Below are 22,941 nucleotides of genomic sequence, written 5' to 3' on the forward strand. Positions count from 1 at the left end.
ATTTATTTGGACTTCAGTAAGGTATTTGATAAAGTAGATCACAAGCTACTACTTGATAAGATAGAAAAATGTGGGTTAGATAGCATCACCACCAGATGGATTCGTAGCTGGCTGACAGGCCGTACTCAGCATGTGGTCCTCAATGGAACTGCATCTACATGGAAGGAAGTGTGTAGTGGGGTGCCCCAGGGCTCTGTTCTGGGCCCAGTGCTCTTCAACATCTTCATCAAAGATTTGGATGAGGGGATAGATGGGGAACTCATCAAATTTGCAGATGACACCAAGCTGGCAGAAATAGCCAATACTCCAGAAGATAGGCTTAAGATACAGGAGGATCTGGACAGACTCGAACACTGGGCGCTATCTAACAAAATGAAATTCAATGGTGAAAAAGTAAGGTTCTACATTTATGCAGGAAAAATCAAATGCACAGGTATAGTATAGGTGGTACCTTGCTCAATAGTAGCAACTGTGAGAGAGATCTTGGAGTCCTAGTAGACAATCACTTACATATGAGCCAGCAGTGTGCTGCAGCTGCCAAAAAAGCCAACACAGTGCTAGGCTGCATTAACAGAGGGATAGAATCAAGATCAAGTGAAGTACTAATACCACTTTACAATGCCTTGGTAAGGCCACACCTGGAATACTGCATCCAGTTTTGGTCACTGCGATGTAAAAAAGATGTTGAGACTCTAGAAAGAGTACAGAGAAGAGCAACAAAGATGATTGGGGGACTGGAGGCTAAAACATATAGGGAACGGTTGCTGGAATTGGGTATGTGTAGTTTAGTGAAGAGAAGGGTGAGGGGTGACATGATAGCAGTGTTCCAATATCTCAGGGGCTGCCACAAAGAAGAGGGAGTCAAGCTATTCTCCAAAGCACCTGAAAGCAGGACAAGAAGCAATGGATGAAAACTAGTCAAGGAGAGAAGCAACCTAGAACTAAGGAGAAACTTCCTGACAGTTAGAACAATTAACCAGTGGAACAGCCTGCCTCCAGAAGTGGTGAATGCTCCAACACTGGAGGTTTTTAAGAAGAGACTGGACAGCCATTTGTCTGAAATGGTATAGGGTTTCCTGCCTGAGCAGGGGGTTGGACTAGACGACCTCCAAGGTCTTCTTCTTCTTCTTCTTCTTCTTATTATTATTATTATTATTATTATTATTATTATTATTATTATTATTATTATTATTATTATTATTATTATTACTATTATTATTATTATTATATGACTATGTTTGCTGGTCCTTTCAAGAGATCAAATCCTTTTTACAGGAGGATCTACTTACAAACTTCTAATTCCTGGAAGGATTTGATGTGGATGAGGAGTTTCAGTCAATTTCTGAAATGGTATATGTTTTGGAGTATGGAGCAATGTTCTTGGAGCATTGCCACTGCTGTTACATTTAGGCAATATGAGAACTTTCTCTGTAAACAACCTCTAGGAAAGTGGAGGGCAGGAGTATTGCTGGATTAGCTTGCCCTGAGCACATATCATCTCTTAGTTTTTGAAACAGCAACTGTGTAAATTCTGCTGCAGGAAATATGATTTTGTTTACATATAGTTCCTTCTTGTGGGGTCTCAAGGAATAAGATGCAAGTGGACTTTTGAAAACAGTGAGAGGGAGGATAGTCACAAATTTCACAGTGGAATTGCCCACAACTCTATCTGACTATGAACATACAAACATGAAAAGAATGTAAGATGCTCCTATTCACAGCAGCTCCCTGGATTTTAAGTTAATCTTCAGATTTTACAAAAATCATTTGTGCTCCCTATTTGCAAAAATCCCAATATTAAAGTATAATTATTCCTTTATTTACTAATTCAGCCAGATTCAAAGGGAAAGAAATTAATGGAAAGCATACAAACTATTTAACACTAAATATGCAGATTAAAAATGATTTTCCCACTCTTTCAATCAAAGCTTATGAACAATGTGAATAACTTCATCTGGGTTACTAGAAGAATAAGACTAGGTCATAAAATTAATTTTGTTTTATTGAACATAAAATTTGAAATGATAATCTTGAACTTATAATATTGAACATAAGACATTTTAAGTAATATTTAAATCAGTTTTAAACCAAGGTAGTAATGCCAATGCAATTCTTGTCTTGCCTGGGATTCATTCATTCATTCATGCATTTCCTTTCCCAAACAGTTGTCACTTTCTGCCTGGCTATAACATGGTTCATAAATAATGCATCTTAGATTGAAAGGTTTTCTAGCATTGTTTGTTTTCAGATCTGGGCACCCCCAGTGACAAATCAACAAGAGCAGAGCTGCCATTGTTTATTTTGATTGCATTTTTCATTCTTATGATGAAGCCTTGTTATTGGGGAAATGGTGGCAGTAGCGTGAAGAAAGAAAGAAAGAAAGAAAGAAAGAAAGAAAGAAAGAAAGAAAGAAAGAAAGAAAGAAAGAAAGAAAGAAGAAAGAAAGAAAATACAAACACTCAAAACTCAGCATGCCACTGGTTGTGATTCTTACACTACTGAGGCGTTCCCCCTGAAAAACAAACAAAGGAAAAAGTGATCCTGTTACTATGTTTATTATTTTGATGTTCAGTTATAATCAGTTATGTAAAGGCCATCTGCCTTCACTGGGGTCTATGACAACTCAACGCCACTAGCTCAATGCAGACAGCAGAGGGGCAGCCTTCTCACCACTGCCAAGTCCTCGCTGCCATCTCGCTGCCGCTATCTCCCTGGAGTGAATTTACAGTATTGAGATGTCCTGCAAACAGATGGTGGCAGGGAACTGGCAGCGAGGACTCGGCAGAGACGAGAAAGCTGCCCCCTGCTGGTCATGTCGAATCAGAGGCATCAAGTCCTCCCATTCCACTTCGGTCTGAATTTTTTTATTGTACATGAATGAATGTATCCTTAAAAAGATCTACAATCAATATTCAATTCATTTTTTTTCATGGCTTGCTTTAATGGTAATTACTTAATACAAAAGAAACCTATTCAAATGGCATAGAATCATCACTGTTCCAGCCAGATGAATTGAATTCTAGCTTGAAACAGCCCCATCCAGATGAGCTTTTATCTGCTGATTGAAAAGGGTGGCTAAGAATGAAAAGAACTATAGTTCAACATGTCCAACACATCTGATCGGCACCTGTTATTGATAAAAAAAAGGCCAAATGGCTTTGGGCAGAGTAATAACAACTTAGAAGACTTTTGGCATGTAAATTTGTACACTAAATGTAACAAAAGTAATTGAAAGCTTGGTACTGTCTAATTTTCCAAATGGCAATGGAACATTCTATCAAGCAATATCTGTCCATGCTACATATATCAATAGGTTGAGCATGCTTGTAGTTCCCTCTTTTGAGACAATGTCATTCTATGGGACTTAGTAGGTATGTCTTTTCTGTGGTGACATATCTCTCCCCCCCCCCGACTTACAGAAGGCCCCAGCTCTGAAGGCCTTTAGGGAGGTAGTGAAAACCTGGCTCTTTCTTCAGGTATTTGGATCCAAAAAAATGGGGTTCCTCTCTGGAAGACTGCAATAAATTTGAATAAATGATTATTTATTTCTCATGATGACCTCAATTATGGAGCGTTTAAACTGGCAAAAGATGAACTCTTAATGATTTCTTCAGGTTTTATACTTCCATTTGAAGTCTACGACTTTAGCTGGGTATGTTGTTTTTATTATAACTAAGCTGAATGATTTTTGTCAATTTCAGAGGCTGGGATGAGTAACAATTATTTTAATCAGGGAGGCGGTTGGTAGAAATAATTAATTTAAAGTTTAGCTGGGGAAACTTTAAATAAAGTTTCCTTTATTTAAAAGCAGGTGGCACAGAATTTTGTCTTTTTCCTTTTGTAAGTGAACAAACGACAAATACATTACTGCTGTTTTAAATGGCGGTAATGTTGCAATACAGACTGCCCATTCTAATCATTTGCCATAGAATGGCCCATTAGCAGACTGATTACTTATTTCTGGGTTTTTCAGGAAGAGAAAAAAAGAACATGGAAACTCGCAGTCTAACTTATGATTGTAAACCTTCACAACAAAAAGTCATTGATTAATGGCAACCCTTCTCCAAAAACCACCCCAAGGCCTTCCTCTGTCGTGAGTCAAAACACGGGAGGAGGGGAGCGTGATTTGTCCTCCATTAATTTTTCCAGCTGTCCCTATCAATATCACTGCTTACAGTATATTTTACTCTCTGAATTCTGAGGGGGAAGAAATGAATGTAATGTTTAAATACAGAACATAAATCTTTTTTTTTAATAGCAGACAAATTAACCAGGCGGGAGTAGAGTGATGTCATTGCTTCTGCAAAGTAACAAGCTGGAACAAGGAAACAAGCATGTCAAATGTTGTGGATAACACTGTGGGCTGGGAGAGGAGACAGCCAGACAAGACAGATTGTGACTATGCCAAGGAGGGAGCCAGACACAGAGACATATTCAGAGCTCAGTCAGGCAATTATTGGGTAGGCAGTGTATCTGATAGACAGAATCTTTTACTTTTGTGAGGAAAAGAGCTCACAAAATCTGAATAGGAAAAAAAATGGGGAAATGTTTAAAAGAAGAAAGAAGGAAAGAAGCTATTCTTAAGGAAAGCAAAAGCAGGCTCCAATACAGAAAGACGACACCAGAAATTATTGTACAAGAAAAGCAGGTCCATATCTATCTATCTATCTGTCTGTCTGTCTGTCTGTCTGTCTGTCTGTCTGTCTGTCTGTCTATCTTTTTAATAAATAAATATGCCTCTCCAAAGTGCCACTGGGTGGCAAACACATTTTTTTAAAATAAAAACAATTAAAACAATGCAAGCATTTAAAACACATTGCAGTGAAGAATAAAGCACCCATCATATTAACATATATATTCATAACGGTTCCATTTTTTGAACTGAAAGCATATTTTATTCAGGTGGGCCTTTAACATGCAAGTTGATAGTTTAGACATAGGTTTTATATTAGGTTTATTTGTTTGCTTTTGGGTGCATATTTTGCATTTCATTAGGATAATGTGGTAACATGCAGCCATATTTTCCCTACAGCATCCACCCTGTGATATAGTTTGGTCAGGCAGTGAGTCATTGAACTAAATATCTAATGAGTTCCTGTTGTTGAAGGTAGATTTAAATCTGTGTCTCCTCAATCTTGGTTTAACTATACTACTATGATGTCTGAGACTGTATATTTAATTTATTGTACATTTTAGTCATCACTGTTACCCACCCAAAGTTACCCATAAAGAAGAAGAATTCAATAATATAAATATACACAGAGAGAGAGATGGTCATTTACTCATGTGATAGTTACTTGTAGATTTATGTTAGTTGATTAAATGTGAGATGGTTGAATAGTATCTATTTACTTCCTAGATTTATATCCTGAACATACTGAAGGAGCTCAAGGATTTGATTTTTCTTAAACAGCCCTTTTTTAATGAAGGCCAAAATGGTTCTTTTAGTCTTGTGCCTCGGCATGCATATTTTCCAATGAGGCAAACTGAGACAGGAAGATCATTTTATTACAGTTTATCAGAATATTCATACAAAAAGGATTCCTCTCATTCAAACAGGGAACCCCGATCTTTAGTTTACAACACCTTTTATAGTTAGCGTAACAATACAACATCCAAGAGGAAAGTTGATTGGACAGGATAAAAGTAACCTCCCCTTTGCATAGGAAATCAGTTACATGTGGTCAAGCAGGTTACACATTTGCATCCCATAATATCACACATGTTCATTAAAATAAGGTCTGAAGTCAGAAATGGTGTAAATTGTAAGGAAAAGGGTTGTTTAGAGTTCACTAAAGAGATGAACCAGACCCCAGTTTGTACTAACAAACTTTTTCTTATCTTCAGATGATCTTCAGCCTGTTTATCTCTTCAATTTAGGAATGTTGAAAGCTACTCCTAAATTCCTGTCTGTATTGTACCTGAACAGAGAAAATAATCCATCTGAAGATTTATCTTTTCAGTTTAGGAATGTTAACAGCTGTCTAATCAATCCATACAACTATCCTATATTCGAATCCGTAATGAACCAATCTTATTTTAAAAGAGAGAAAATACATCAGATTTAAATAATAAATAACTGTATTGGTTAACAAATTACAAAACACATGTCATTTGCCCTCAGTAATTAGTCGCATCAAAAATGCAACAGTTTTGGAAAATCTGACTAAAGTTCCATAAAATATAGGAGAACAAAAAATAAACCATAGACAAACTTTAGGAAAAAGTGGGATATGCATAGTAGTTTTCAAAGCATCTATCGCAATGCTGGTGGTCTACTAATGCTGGAGGAGCTAACTTAAAGGACAAGAAGAAAAACACCAACCAATAGTTTTGTTTTGTTTTTTAAAAAGAAAAAGAAAAAAAGAGGAAACAAGTTCATGAATTACAAAAGAAAAAATGAGAGGTTTTTCAGATGAAAGTTCTACCTTCCCCAGGAAGGTGAAAGATGTTCCATGTTGATCATTTAAGTTTGTAACCGTGGACTTGCACTTGTGCACAATTTTGTCATGACCTAATTGTGCAGTTCAGCCTAGTCAGACTAGATCAGAGTTTTTCAAACTTAGCAATTTTAAGATGTGCGCTGGCAGGGGGATTCTGAGAGTTAAGTCACATGTCTTAAAGTTGCCAAGATTGAGAAAAACTGGATCAGTTGATTTCCAAAGCCTCCTTCAACCACTGTATTCAATAATTCTATGACCCTGGTGTTATGTACTGGGCTTTTGGGTACCACACCACGTGCGTTGCTGGAGAGCTAACGGCACTCCAGCAACCCAGACAGGCCGTCTCCAGGCCTGCAATTGGTCAGCCTAAGGCACCAAGTGCGGGTTCAATCTTATTAGCTGCTAACATAGGGCTTGGCTAAATATTGGGGCTGGGAGCAGCCCAAGCCTGAGTACAGTTCCATCAAGAAATAAAGAATGAGTTTCTCTGTACCCAACCTTGTGTCTTCATTCCTGCTAACCAGAAACCACGACATAACACCTGGTATTTGAGATTACATAGTTTGATACTGTGAATAGCAATGTACAATTTTATTACATACTTATTGCATAGTTTTAAAGAAACTCAGGAAGTAAAAGCTAAATAGCAATAGCTTAAAATTTAAAACAAAACATTAAATTATATTTCATGCTTTTTGTTTTTCCAGTTGTGGAAAAAGTAAGGCTTAGAAAAACAGTACAAAATATCGCACTGCCTCCCCTTTCTAACCCTGCCTCAATTTTCTTGATTTTTCCCTTTAACAGTCAGGAGGAGACATGGCCCTTCTGGCAGACATTTTGTAAAAACATTTTTTTTAAAAGGCAAATGTAATCACTAGACAAAAAGGGTGCCCCCCTCTGTAAATAGAAAAAAACAAAAACACCCTCAAGACCTCTAAGACATGTTAATGCATAAGCTCTTGCATAATGTTATGAACAGAGTTTATGGAAATACTGCAGTTGAGGCAATTCCACTGGAATCAGTCTCTCTGAAATATATCCATCACTGAAGCATTCTTCAACTATGATGAAGAAAGGATATCATCTTACACTGGTTTATACTGGTGTGTTTCTATCCCACCCTCCTTACTGCACAGCTAAGCAATGTTTTGCAAATGCAGCATGTCAAAAAACTTTTAAAAAGTGGAGTGTTTGCAAGATGGCTACTTCTATTGCAGATTCTATGAACTGAACTTTATCAGTGTTGTACACTGATGAAGATTACTACGAGGAAAGAAAGGAGAGTCACATCCAACAAAAACAAAATCATTTGCTTTTGTTCTATGTTATTAATCTAAGTGAGTTGTACAGTTCAGTTCTAAACATCTGGGTCCAATCAAAAGATCATATCCTGGAAAGCACTCCATTGGCTTCCAGAAACAAACCTCTTGCTGAGATGTTTGCACAACTTTACGGTGTTAATGAGAAACTGTAGGAACCTGAACAGCCATTTTAAATAATTCAGACTTTGCATGCAGATTGTCTCTTTATGTGTGCACATATACATCACTGTGCTAGAGAAACTTTACTGCGCTTGTTAGTTTTGGAGTGTTGCCTTTCAGTTACTTCTGAAGATTTAATGAAAGAATGGCAGCAATACAGCTTGGATTCTTACTTGTTTCATTTTTTACATGCATCAGAATAGAAGCACAATATATTATGCAAGATGCTGAACTGGTGCATTATATAGATCGGCGAGTAATCTCGATGGAGGTAGGTACCATCTATACAATTAGAGTTGTAGGAATTGTTTTCTTTGTACGGGACTTGTATACCAGTAGTTTGGGGGAAATCAACAGTTTTCATTTAAAATAAACTAGCTTTTTATGCAGTTTAACAACCAAGTGGGCTGTTGTTTAGGAAAGAAAGCTAGGATTACTGCTGCTCGTAATAAATTTATTACCCTGTAAAATGTGCACATCTCCAGTGAGTAAAATTCTGATAAAGTCTAGCTCATCATTTGAAGATGATGGGAGAGAGTGCATACTTAAGCTAAAAATGGCTAGATTATATCTCAGATACTTGCTAATGATGATCCAAGTGGAAGAACAGTATAGAAGTAGGTATATTCTTACTCTTTAGCAGCTTATGTTTACATAACATTGTGTTATGGTTATGTTTACATAACATTAAATGCCAGAAATATTCCAGGTGCTCCTCAAACAGGAACTATGTGCTAAACTTCTACGTTTATTCATCTGGAAATCCAATATAGGTAAATAATATATTTTTTATTACATTTATATCTCGCCCTTCTCCGAAGACTCAGGGCGGCTTACAAGCTTAGCAGTAGCCTTCATTCTAGGTATATGCCTGCTTGTTAGGGCTTTCACACACCCCTCCCCCCAAGCGGCATTATTACAAAGTCAGCTTATTGCCCCCAACAATCTGGGTCCTCATTTTACCTACCTCGGAAGGATGGAAGGCAGAGTCAACCTTGAGCCTGGTGGGATGCGAACCTGCACTAATTGCAGGCAGCTGGTGTTACTTAAGGAGGCATTAGCCCACTGCTCCACCAAGGCTCTTTAAATGTTTATAGTTAATTCTGGAGTATAAATACCAGATATTTCTTAAAACAATTCTATGAATCTGCCAGACTGCTGAACATAAAATAGCACCTTCATTAAAATTGACAATTTTACATGCATATTAGAATAACTTTTTTTTAATATTTTATAATGTCAAAGAGGGAATTCTGTGCCCTGAAGAAATTCCTGGGCCACACGATTCCCCACTATTAGCCACACTTAAGTGGCGATCCTGTGAATAAACAACATCCAGGGTCTCTGGGTTCGCAAATGTTTATGTTGTGTCATATGTGGTTAAATTAATTTATGTGTGCATTTAAACCATGTGCCCTTGTATTCAGCAGCTCTTATCCCAGGTTTGCCTCTTTCCCCAGGCAAATATATGTCTTCACTACTTGGAGTAAACTTCATGCAAACCAGCAGAGACCAAACAAAAAGCCCAAAAGACTGCAGTGTAACTACTGCTGAGACAGCTGTCCTTCTTTTCCTGTTCCCCCCCCCCTGTTTTTGAGAGGCCAGTGTTCTGTGAACAGTTTATGAACTGTGGCAATGTGGTCATTTCATAAAGCAAGATCATCTAGTGTAAATGGTTGCGTGTTGAACAGAGGTGGTGGGGAATCCGGCTTTTTTCCTGGTACTGTATCTAAAAGGTTCACAGTTGCCTGACATAGTGTTATTTTTATGCCAGAAAAAATGTCTTTTGACTCCGCCAACCTGAACAACTATCAACTTATGTCAAATCTTATCTTTTTGGAGAAGAGTGTTGGGAAAGCAGGGAGAAATTAATAACAGAATGAATTAATTATCCTTTATGGATGATGAGCCTTGGTGGAGCAGTGGGCTAATGCCTCCTTAAGTAACACCAGCTGCCTGCAATTAGTGCAGGTTCGCATCCCACCAGGCTCAAGGTTGACTCAGCCTTCCATCCTTCCCAGGTAGGTAAAATGAGGACTCAGATTGTTGGGGACAATAAGCTGACTTTGTAATAATGCCGCTTGGGGTGTGTGTGAAAGCCCTAATAAGCAGGCATATACATAGAATGAAGGCTACTGCTAAGCTTGTAAGCCGCCCTGAGTCTTTGGAGAAGGGCGGGATATAAATGGAATTAAAATAATAAAAAAGTGATAAAGGATTTAAAGGAATTGGGCCTAAAGACTCTGGGAGAAAATGCATCTTGATTAATTACTTCCTTGTTTCGTTTGAGCAAATCCATAGGACTGCTGGAGGAAGTGACACTTGGCTAAGTATTTGCTGCTGAAATCAAATGTGCAAAATCACTCTTTTGTAGATTAGCCTTCCTACTGGCTATGTATTTTGGGGGGGGGGTGTGACAGAATGTGTAATCCTACACACATGGAATATATTAGCTTGTGAAATATTAAATTACAGGTTGAGTGAGAACAATCAATGTTCTCATAATTCCTCCTTCCATGAATTCATAGCCATCCAAATACTTGTAGATGGTCTTATTTTTGCTTACAAATAAATGTTCCCATGGTCTCTGTGTTCCCAATTTCGATACAGAAATGGTTTGCTTTTTTCCTCAAATTGTCTACAGAAGAGTTGCAACTCATAATTCCCAAGAAGGGTTCTCAGATGCCTCTTTTCTTTAGCTCCCCCACTTTTCCAGCTGTGCAGCTTTTGGATCAGCAGGGGCCTCACTGTATCCCTTGCCAGCACAACTCCTATTTTTACAACCTCTTTAAATGAAAAGATTATGCTGTTGTTGAAATTCTACAGAAAGCTATTGCCTAACATCCTTTAAGCTCCAAAATGGGAAAGTGACCCCTTATTTTTTTAAAAAAACAACAACAACAGATAATTACATTATATACTTAAATGTCCACTTCAGAAATCAAGTACTGTACTTAAGTATCTGTTTTATGTAAATATAAGAAATTCCTATTTGCAAATCTCAGTGGCACACAGGAACACTCACGCCTTGAGCCAACACTGCACTGAACTCCCTGTCTAAAACATTTATTCACAACCCTGGATTTCCCCCCCCCCCCCGATGTATTGCCAGTTTGTTTTGAATGAGGTACTGGGACTCAGAGACCAGATAACACAATGATTGACTCTGAGGAAGGGAGAAGTATTTCATTGTGTGAATCTGATCTGAAGAAATGTCAGTTGAAGGTCAGGCAATTCCTGGAGTGTTTTTATATTCAGAAAGCCTATTGTGGTTGCCTTGCAAATGCCTTTTTTCAGGCTTCAGATCCCTAACAGAGAGAAATTTTTACTGCAATGTTTAAAACAGCTGGATCATTTTATAAGTTTGTACTGAAGCCTGAACAAAGATATATGCCTTCTTTAACAAACAGGAGAGAGATGGTACAGTCATGCAAGTATTAAGCAATATTGTTTGAACCATGCAGAGGTCTAGTAAACACTGAATTTGGAGCCAACTCTTAAACTGACTATTTCTGTGTTCTAACTAAAGAACCGACTGAACAAATGCAATCAAGATATAACTGATTATGTAGAAGAATTCCGGCAGTTTTCAAAGAAGCTGATGTCACAACTAGAAGGCTTCAACATTTTAAAGACTGAGCTAAAGAATGATATAGACCATTTGCTAAGCAGAGTGGAAAGAGCTCAACGAGACATTGACTACTTTGAATCTGCAAAGGAATCCCCCACCCCATGTGTGGACATTGATGAAGAGCTTTTGGAACAGCAGCTAACAGAAGAACAAGAGTCCAAAAAGAAGGTCAAGCTCATGCTGAATGCAAGTAAGAGCAGTCTACTCATAATATTGAAAATGTATACTTATGGTTTCGTAGTTGGACTCATGCGTGCAATGTACACATACTCCTTAACTTAAAACTATAGTTGGACCAGCATTTCCATTACTAAGCACGACCATTGTGCAGTGGGTTGTGCCCAGCTTCACAACTTTTTGCACGGTTGTTAAGTGAATCAAAGCAGTCATTAAGTAAATCATGCAGTTGTTAAGTGAATTGAGCCTCTGGCATTGACTGCTTCTCGACAGCCAGCTGGGAAGGTTGCAGACAGTGATGATCACGTGATCCCAGGATGCTGCAACCATCGTAAATACATGCTAGCTGCCAAGTGTCTGAATTTTGATCAAGTGATCACAGGATGTTGCAATGGTCATAAGTGCAAGGGTTAGTTGTATGTCATTTTTTTCAGGGCTGTTGTAACTTCAGATACCACTAAATGAAGGGTTGCAAGCTGAGGACTTCCTGCTTTGCAAGAATGATACTTAGTACATGCCTAAAATCAATTTCATAAAAAATGATGGCAACAGTCTCAGTCAGTGTTTTAAAAACTTTTGCTACTCTTACAATAATATGACACTATACTGCACATAAAATTACCTGAAGATATGAAAATTATTTTAATGCATTATTGTATGCCTCCACTCCTGAATGTTCAAGACTGAATTTCTAATATATTCATTTTAACATTCCTTGATACCTAACTTAAAGTTAGAAAACTAAAACAAAGAAAATAGGTCATAAACAAGGGGCGGGGGGGGGGGGAACCTATTGCCAAACATTTGGAAACAATAAACAGGGGGAAATGTAATGGAAACAATAAAAATAAACATACATAAGGAAATTTTCCTTCCTGAAAATATCTTAAGTACTTTAAGCTAAATTAACAAACATCTGATAGAGCCTAACAAGTAATGTCATCTGACAAGAGATGTCTATACTAAATTATCTGGCCAATACTAATATTTATAATAAGTTAAGTACACCTTGATGCTCCCAATACTCTAATAAAAATTACAGCACACAGTTTCTTTCTGAAAAGAAACTCTAATTTCATTTTTGAAATAATACAATACTGAATCCCTATCCTTCTCTAAACATTGATGCAACCTAAAACTGAAGCTCTGTCCATTCATGACTAGCAATGAAATTCTTCTGGCTCAGATTTAAGCCCTACAGATTTCAATGAATTTATTTTTTGATTTGAACTAAAACTGCAGCTTTATCCAGGGGTGTCAAACTGGTGGCCTGCTGGCTGGACATGTCATCAGAAACCGTGCCCACCCCATTGCTGGCAATGGAGAAAAACCTCCGATACGTTGTGTGACGTTACGTGATGTCATGAGTTTGACATGTCTGGCTTAACCTATTGAACTTCAAATTGCTATTCTATTATTTTGACAAGTCTTTTTAAGTTAGAACTTTTTTTGAGGCATAGACAAATTTCTCTACTTTCTTTAAACCAAATATTGACTAAATTAGACATTTGTCTAGATCAGCTAAGAAAATTTTGCTATGTAAGTAAATATGGTTTCAGGGTTGCCAATATAGAAAGTTCATTTTATGCTTGCCACTAACTATAAAAGGGACGTTCTAAAATTTCAATCTGAATTAGTTTATCTCTTTTGTTCAATGTTCAGATTAAAATGGAGTTCTTCAGAATCAGCGATAAACACTGAAAAATAAAATGCAATGTAAGAATAAAATATATTTAGAATATTTTCATATTTGTAAAGAAACTGTAATGAAAAATCTGTGTTTTGTGGTACATAAATTCACAAATCTCTTCTGTGCAAAACATATAGACCAAAATTGGACTGATCTATATATTTTAGATATATTTATGTATAGCTCCCAAGACTTCTAGAAGTTTATATTAATAGAGTTAAAAGCATATGCAAGTAATCAAATTATAATGAAAAACATAGCCAGCAAAAATAATGCAACAGTACAGTTATCTTATAATCAAAATTGAGCTAGAAACACCTGTTGAAATGGTATTATCTTAACAGTTTTGTAAAATCTCAACAGGAAGGATACCAAATATGTTTCCAAAGGTGATGTGTTCCACAGACTGGGGGCCAACACATTCTTCAGGGCCATGTTTCCATTTTTGCAGGATCGAACCCTCAATCTCCTTTCCCTGAATTCATATTACAGATTCAGATTGTACCATCTGTTAATCCAATTCCTTCTGATGAGAGTTACTTTGCAGGCACAAAATTTATCTTGCAGGCTGATCAGAATACTCTGTTGTGAACGTTTCCACGCCTAAGACTGACAGATTGAAGAACTGTGCAAACAAATGTCTTCAACCACTATTTTCAATCAAGGATGCTTTATTTTAAATGTTGTTGTAATGGGGTACAAGCATCATTTGTCCTGTTTGAAATTAAGCAGAAAACCTCCATTTGGTTATATGACCATTAGTCACGTTTCAAACATAAGCACCAGCCATTGGGATCCAACAACATAACTCTTCTTCTACGGCAGACATGTCAAACACAAGGCCCGGGGGCCGCATGCGGTCCGTGGAGTGGTTTCATGTGGCCCACGAACCCATCCTGGGAATAGTGAGGGAATGGCCCACACTGCCTTGGCCCTGGCCCAGGCTGGCCAGAAGCCAATGTACAATTTCGTGGTGGCCATCTATGCTGAAACACATTCAGTCTTAGCTCCATAAGGCTGTCTGGAAACAGCGAGGGTCCAGCCCCTGCTGCGTCGGACCCGCTCACTGGGTGCATGCTGGGGAGGTATCCCCCTTTGTGAGGAATGAAGAAAGGCACCATTGCCTGGAAGTGGCCAGCACATGGCCCTCCCTACTTCGAACAGGCTATGGGCTGGGCAGCATTGCGCTTCTCTTTAGATTCATGCCACCCGGCTCAGCCTCACCGCACTGTGAGGAAACCACTCCGCTGCCTGCCAAAACCGGGCAGGCTGGGGGCTGGCCAGCACTGCGCAGGTAACATCAACTCTCATGCTGCTCATGGCATCCCCTCCCCCATAGCCCACCAAGTGAAGTAGGCGAGGGCCATGTGCTGGCCACTTCCAGGCAATGGTGCATTTCTTCATTCCTCATGAAGGATGCCACTTCCCCAGCTGCGTTTCTTGCCTGTTTTTCTCCCTCCCTCATCTCAAATATTTTCCACCACTCTTAGGAAGCAAGGAAGGAAGGAAGGAAGGAGAGGGAGGGTCTGAAGGAAGTCCTGCCTTAGTCTTTCCCTGCTGCCCTTTCACCATCCCCTTGCCCCCTCCTCCTGCCCTATCCTGGGGGGTCTCCCATCCTATTGCTAAGGAAGTTTTGGATACAAAGCCAGGTCTCCACACATGGAGAGGTAGTGGGCCTTCCTCTTGACTTTGCCCTCATACCCATCATAAGCAACCTGGCTAAGGAGAGCAAGCACAGCAGCAGCAGCAGCCTTGAGGTAAGTGCAGGTGGGTGCCCCCTTGGGGAATTGGGACTGGGCTTAGTGCCGCGGGTGCTTGAGGGTTGGGCTGGGCATTTGACCTCCGTGCCACTGTCCAGCCCCCCCCCCCGCATGGCCTGAGAGGAACAGTGAGGCTCCTCCAGTGGACCATGCCTTGGCACTTGCCCCGGTCCCATCTCCTTCTGCCAGAGACCCTCAGATCTATCCCACTCCTGTCCAGGCCCCCATAGGTACCCTTGACACAAAGGATGTAGAGCTGGCCATGCCCACCCAGTAGGCCACGCCCACCCTGGCCACACCCACCCGGCCCCCTGAGGGCAACTGCAATGCTGATGCGGCCCTCAATGAAATTGAGTTCGACACCCCTGTTCTACGGAATGGAAACATTTCCATTCCTTTCAATTAATTTGGATCAATCTTCTAACCAGGATGGTAGTAATATGGCAGAGGCTGTTTTATGTTCTCTACAACAGCAGGGGTCCATGGACTGGCACCGGGCTGCAACATGCCAGCAACTGGGCTGTGCAAACAAGCAAAGCCTCATCTGCGGGATGCAGGCAGCACATGAAACCACCACCACTTTGGTCTGTATAAAAATATTTCTCCACAGAACTGGCCCCTGGTGCCCAAAAGGTTGGGGACCTCTGTACTACAGCATTCTTCCTGAAGGTCTTGTTTACTTTGAGGGCTGTATGTATGTATGTATGTATTTACTTACTTATTTACTTATTTATTTATTTATTTCTGGAATCCAGCAAGTCTTTAACAAACCTTCCGTCTATATCAAATTCCATGCACTGTTTTCTTAATAGGAAAGGAGGATTTTATTTTATTTTTTAGAGATACTCTAATGTCAAGCCAGAGTTGAGGATTAATTACATAGACTTTTCTTGATTCTGTTCTTTCTCGCATTCAAAACAATGCCTTTGTGGACTCAGATATCTATTATTTCCCTCAAACAGTTTGCCTGTGTGTGTTTATTTACTTGCTGTGTATGATATGCACTCATACACAGTATATATAGCTGAACTTGTAACTAACTATATAAAAGTATATAAATTTGAATGCATTAGGTTTTAAATTCAGATTCTGGTAATTTTTTTAAAAAAATCAGAAAGAAAATCCATTTTAAAAGGGCCTATATAACCTGTGTGTGTGTGTGTGTGTGTTATATTAAGATAGGTTCCATAGTCTGAATATATTACTGCTTATGCATCTTTTTTAACAATACAAATGCCAATATAACATGAAGAATTTTCTGACTCCTGACTTTTCAACCAAAATAAGATAGCAGAATTATTGTATTAAATGAGCCATGTTGTGGAGGAACAGAGACTAAATATATTTATTTAATGAAATGATGATTCAAGCCTTAATACCATACTTTCAGCCCTAAGTGGCTCCCTGAGTAACTTACTAAATAAGTAAAAGGAAAAAAAGTTTCTATTCTTAGGCTATCTTAAAAAGACTCAGTTCAAAAGGAAAGTAAAATAAAGACAGAGTGGAAAAACAAGGACATTCATGCTCCCCAGATGTGAATATTTGATGGATTCTTGTGAAATATGTAAATTTTATAAGGGTAGCATACAACTTTGCAACCTCAAGAGCTACTCTTCCTACAGTACATGTTATTTAGTCCCAGTGGCCTCTGAGAGAAGGGATTGTAGCCCATCTAGGAACAGCAACAGAAGAGAGACCCTGTAAAACAGGGGTCTTCAAACTTGGCCCTTTTATGACTCGTGGACTTCAACTCCCAGAATTCCTCAGCCAGCGTGCCTGGCTAAGGAATTCTGGGAGTTGAAGTCCACGAGTCATAAAAGGGCCAAGTTCGAAGACCCCTGCTGTAAAATAACATGTTAATTATTTCAATGGGCAAACATGAAAAAAGGATTGTGAATGATGACAACTAAACAGCCAAAATCAGTGACTAATGTATGCTCCCTTCATTTATGTTCATGCAAGTAAGATATTGAGATATTATATCAGAATAGTTTTTTTTTTGTTTGTTAAATTTATATGCTACTCATCTCCAGATAGGTGAACTCTGGGCAGCTTGCAGAAGATAAAAAGATAAATAGAAAAGCAATTAAAAATTTTTAAATTTTGTTGACGGACTATTGTTTATCTTTTTTTAAGGCTGCAACTACATGATCACAGGCTTCAAATCACTAAAGATAGTCAAAAGGTCTGGAGAGGCAATGGGCTCATGGTTGAAAGACCCTGGCAAGAATTACCAAAAGATTTACTTCTTCACTGGAACAAAGAATAAAATTGTTATGGAATTTGCAAATATTCGATCCTTTGCTGAAAGTGGTGCGAAACAACTGGCTCACAGGGTTGCACTACCATTTCCCTGGCAAGGAACAGGCCATACTATATATAATGGATTTCTTTTTTATCATAGATATGGCTCCTTAAATGAGATAATTAAGTTTGATATTCAGAACAGAAATGCAACTGATCAGATGCTGCTATCGGGTGCTGGAGAGATACCTGCCTACGAACTTCACCCTTCTACTAAAATAGACTTAGCTGTGGATGAACTAGGATTATGGGCAATCCATGCAGAACCAGATACTGCTGGAAAGCTTGTGATTACTAAAATCAACCATGCAACCATGACTGTGGAATATACATGGGATACATCCTGCAGAAGCCAGAATGCAGAAGCTGCTTTCATGATGTGTGGTGCCCTCTATGTTGTATACAACTCACCAGGGCGTGGTGTCTCTCAAATAGAATGTATTCATGACACCTTAGATGTCATCAGTCCGTATGAAAACACAGTACTTCGTTTTCCCAAACGTCAGTCAAATCATGCTATGGTTCATTATAATCACAGAGACAAACAGCTCTTTGCCTGGGATGATGGCTCCCAGGTCATATACAAGCTCATGACAAGTCCAAAAAGTTAAAAAGAAAAAAAACACAGAATGTCCCCTATGCCATCCTAACTACTACTAACTACTACTTCTTCTTCTTCTTCTTCTTCTTCTTCTTCTTCTTCTTCTTCTTCTTCTTCTTCTTCTTCTTCTTCTTCTTCTTCTTCTTCTTCTCCTCCTCCTCCTCCTCCTCCTCTTCCTCTTCCTCCTCCTCCTCCTCTTCCTCCTCCTTCTCCTCTCCCTCTCACTTCTCCTCCTCCTCCCATGCCCCCTGCAGAGTTCATGGGATGGTTTGTTATTTTTGTAAGAAGTTGTCTCAGCCCTATCTGAGATCTAGGGGTGCTGTTGAGTTAAAGAAAGGGCTACTTACTTCATACAGAAAAAAATGTCTTTTCAATGCAGCATCTTGGATTACTTTGCATCAGGAGACAAGTGACCATTTACTGGTAAAAAATAATGAAGGTATCTTCAGAGAAAAATGAGGAGTGGGAAAGAAACAAGCAGCACCATTCATTTTCAGCTCTAGGAGTCTGAAGAAGACAAAAGAGTACATGCACTTTTATTCAATTGTAAAACATGCACGGCTTGATTTTATAGCACCCTTTATTTTTCTTTTCTGTTGTCTTCTCTGTTTACAGTATTTTCTTCTCATCCTCATCAGGAACTTTGCTCTTCCTAGATGACTTCAAGTGAACCAATTCTCTTTCCTAATTTCATTCTCCTTTCTCTCACTTGCTTATTGTCCCAAAGTTCTTCCCTTTTGTTTGGGAAAAATAATTGTGGCAGCATACCGTAATCTCTGTGCTTGTATTAATACTGTTGACAGAGGGAATCTAACTTGAACAAGGATAAGTAAGAAAATTCATAGCTTTACTAGAAAAAGATATTTACTTTAGGAAATACATGATAGGGATAAGCAAATTTAATACCTATCTTGCTGCGCCCTGCAGAGAAAAGAGATGGTCTAAGATCAGCAAACTCAGAGACAGGCAGAGGGACAAATCCTTTGCTTTCTCTGTACATCCCTCTTCCTCTTGAGGTCATTATCTATAACCAGAATAGATAATGTTAAGGAAGATGGTTCAACATCTTTTTTTGCATTTCCTCTCTTTTCCATTGTTGGATGATTTTTGTGTCCTCCAAGCCAGGCACTACATTTAAAATGTGAGGTAATGATCAAGCTTGGTGCAATACCCTTGCTTGCTTTCCCCGTGTAAACCCACCTTTTCCATTTTTTTTTTATGGAGAGAACCCTAAGATATGCTGTCCTCTCTACTGCTTATATGTATGAACACTGCAGAATAATATTAATCCATGCCAATGATTACTGCGGTTAATTTTCATAATTGCACACAAAACAAAAATTAAAACAAAATAGCATCACTAAACAGCTTAGCAGAGTCACAAAGCTATACTGCAAATATAGAATGGGAGTGTGTTGTTTTTGGTAGGATTGAAAACAGAAAGTCAGAAGAAAAGAAAGTCCCATTTGTGCAAAAAGGAAAAAAAAATGTACCATTTGTCATATCTGATACTGCTAGGCACAGATGGCTCTCTTTGGATTGCCTCATACATGTGCTATAAATGAGAGGATCCCATGTAGATATTTAAGTTCGCAGTAGGTTACAACTGTATATAAAATCCTGATCACTTTTGTGCTGCTGTTGAATGGTTGTTGTTGTTGAAAAAAAATGGAGTACAGCTAGTTTCACAGCAGAATGCATTATATCTATACACCAAATGGCACTTGGAAAGATCTCTGATTTAAGAGGAAGTATAAAATCTCCATCAAATCATTTAAAAGTCAGCAGTAAAGGAACTGGGAGTGGGGTGGCAGATTTTGTCCTTCCAGCTTTGAATTTTGTGAATTCCATCCTTCTGTCCTTCCTGTTTCAATTAAAAACCATTTCCATTGTTAAGAAGTCTCTGGCAGTGATGCAGTTTCTATGTAATGAAAATAAATAACTAGCAGTTATTAATAAATACCTTGCTGGGTAAGGTTATAATATTGTCCACCAATTCTTGGGCATAGCACCATATCTACAATTTCTTCATTGGTAGAGGTCCCACATAGTTTATCACATAACTTTACACCATATACACTTGGGTTTTTCACTTGTTTGAGGTTAAGGTACAGCTAGACAACTAGTTGTATTAAGGACCACTTCTTCAAGAAGATTCTGACCATCTGTCAATGTATCAAGAGATAACCTCTTAAGTTCCCATCCCTTTCGATGTGAGGAAGTTGTACTGTAGACCAAAAGGCAGGCTCTTTCTGCATAACTTTTAATCTTTGAAGCATCTTACTCCCAGAGGTAAGTCCCATTATTACAGTTTGCAAAACTGTGAAAACCAGCTTCAAAGCTTCTTGACGACTGGATAGTCACTGTTTCTTCTTCAATACATCTGGAAGTAGGAAATGTCATTTCACCTTGTTGTGGGAATTCCAATGTTTTATACATGACTTATTTCCATGATTTTGTTCCTATATACCATCCCAGAGTTTATCTCTTGAAGACATAAATATAGTAATACAATGAATCAAAATTAGCACATATGACTCCCACAAATTTAAGAGTGTCTGAATTTAAATTCCAATGAAACAATACATATTAATGTTAAATCAATCAAAATGCTGATGTCAATGCTGCTAACATCGAATGTTATTGCTTGACAAGAGATGAAGTAGCAGCTATTTCATATGTTAAACTTGTGTCTTGCTTTAAGACTTGTGTATTGCTTTAGTTTAAAGTTGGGAGGAGGGAAGAGTAGGAATACATTTTCAAGGCCATTTGTCTCTCTAAAGAAGATAAGGCTTTGGCGGTTCTTCTAATGGAAGGAAAACTGATTCTTTAAATTAATTGGAGAATATGATTAATGACAAAATTAGAAAGGTGGAGAATTGTATTTTAATATATTGTGCAAGGGGCGGAGATTTCAGATTCCAGCTTCTTTCAAGCAAGCATTTGCTGGTGTATTAGGCTAATAAAGGACTTTTAAGGTAAACAATGCCTCAGAGTCACTTGAAAAGCCCATACATCAGAAACTTGACAGCTGCTACTAGGGAAAGAGGAAGGGAGAGAAATGAATGCCCAAACAGACACATTTTTCTTCTGCTGAACAACCACACTTCAAAAACAACCACAAAAAAGAGGAAGCTATTTCATGGCTTGTCTGTTTAAATCAAAATTAAAGATCTTTCTATCTAAAGCAAGGGTGTCCAACTTTGCAACTTTTAGACTTGTGGACTTCAACTCCCAGAATTTCCCTTCAACTTCTGGGAGTTGAAGTCCACAGGTTGGACTTAAAGTTTCAGCTCATCCTGAAAGACAGTTTGATACACCATATATTACAATAATCCAACCAAGCGGATACCATAGCCAGTTTCTTTGCCTCATTCTAGGACAGGGGTTCCCAACCAGGGGTGCTCAAACCACCTGGGGGTGCGAGACAATATTTCAGGGGGCACAAAAACTTGGGTTTTCAAAATTATAGTGTATATGCAGTTTGTTGCCATTATTTCAAACTTTTGTAAGGGGTGTGAGAATATATCAGAAGCGTTCTAGGGGTGCGGGGTATAGAAAAGGTCAGGAACCACTGTTCTAGGATATCACAAAGTCTGCTTGAATGTTTAATGATAGTAATGGTGCCAGAAAGGCTTGAGCTATGAGCCAAAACTTTTCTGAGAAATGCAGCCAAATGTGGAAAAATTATATGATGATAAAAAACACCACAGGATAGGTCCATTTATCTTGCAAAGCCATTTGAATAAGTTAGAATTAGTGTATTAGTGACCCTATCCAACTGCGGCTTTATTGACAAAGCAAAGCATGCAATATGTGAACAATCACCTTTTCACTTTCAGCTCCATGTCTGAACTCTCTCTTGAAGACTTTTGATCAGATTTTATATTTTTCCTTTCTGATAGAGATCTCAGGATGGAAAAGTGCTGATTTAGATAAAGAAATCACATTCATTTTTGAATGGTACCTTTCAATGAGATAATCATAATTACATTATGCCTCATCTCCCTGTGACCTCATTGTTTATATTTCCTGTTCTGGATAATCATTCATTTGATAAAGGGGATACTGTCTCAGTCAACCCTGTAATAAATCCTTAAAATGCCACCGGAAGTCATAATTCATACAATTGTATTTGTTCAATGGTTTTTCCTTTGCAGTTTCTATTGCAGACTTGTTTCACTGAGTGATCTTGGTTACTTTGAAAGGGGAAAAAATCCTACATTAACTCTCTTCATGTCTGCTTAAAAATAGAAATGTAATAAATAAATAAATAAATGCTTCTATGTCTATCTCCATCTTGATCTTCAGTCTTTCAGATTTTCCAAATATGTTAGTCATTCCTTGCTGGCACTGTTTCCCCAGTCTTCCTCTAATGACTACAGTTATTTGTTTATTATTAAACACACAAAAGTGACGCGGTGGCTCAGTGGGTTAGGACGCTGAGCTTGTCGATCAGAAGGTCGGCAGTTTGGCAGGTCGAATCCCGAGTGCCGCGTAACAGAGTGAGTGCCTGTTACTCGTCCCAGCTTCTGCCAACCTAGCAGTTCGAAAGGACGTAAAAATGCAAGTAGAAAAATAGGGACCACTACGGTGGGAAGGTAACAGCATTCCGTGCGCCTTTGGCGTCTAGTCATGCCGGCCACATGACCACGGAGACATCCTCGGACAAGCGCTGGCTCTTCGGCTTTGAAACAGAGATGAGCACCAGCCCCTAGAGTTGGAAACGACTAACACACATGTGTAGGAGAACTTTTACCTTTAACTTTAAACACACACCTTCACAGGTAAAACTGAACTTCTTCTGAACTCTGAATCTTCCAGACCTGCAATGAAGATGCTTGATTTACTCTT

At 38.6% G+C, this 22,941-nt stretch overlaps 1 protein-coding gene across 1 annotated transcript; it reads left to right on the plus strand.

The window, feature by feature from the left end:
- Nucleotides 1-8,069: 8,069 nt before the first annotated feature.
- On the plus strand, nt 8,070-20,031 carry OLFML1 (olfactomedin like 1; the record flags this gene model as incomplete). Its single annotated transcript, XM_083350303.1, has 3 exons — nt 8,070-8,195; nt 11,454-11,745; nt 17,319-20,031. 3 exons carry the CDS (start codon nt 8,070-8,072, stop codon nt 18,095-18,097), a joined length of 1,197 nt encoding a protein of 398 aa, XP_083206429.1. The 3' UTR covers nt 18,098-20,031.
- Nucleotides 20,032-22,941: the final 2,910 nt, after the last annotated feature.

This window comes from Vipera ursinii (assembly GCF_947247035.1).
Source record: "Vipera ursinii genome assembly, chromosome: 1".
In the NCBI taxonomy this organism is placed as follows: Eukaryota; Metazoa; Chordata; class Lepidosauria; order Squamata; family Viperidae; genus Vipera; species Vipera ursinii.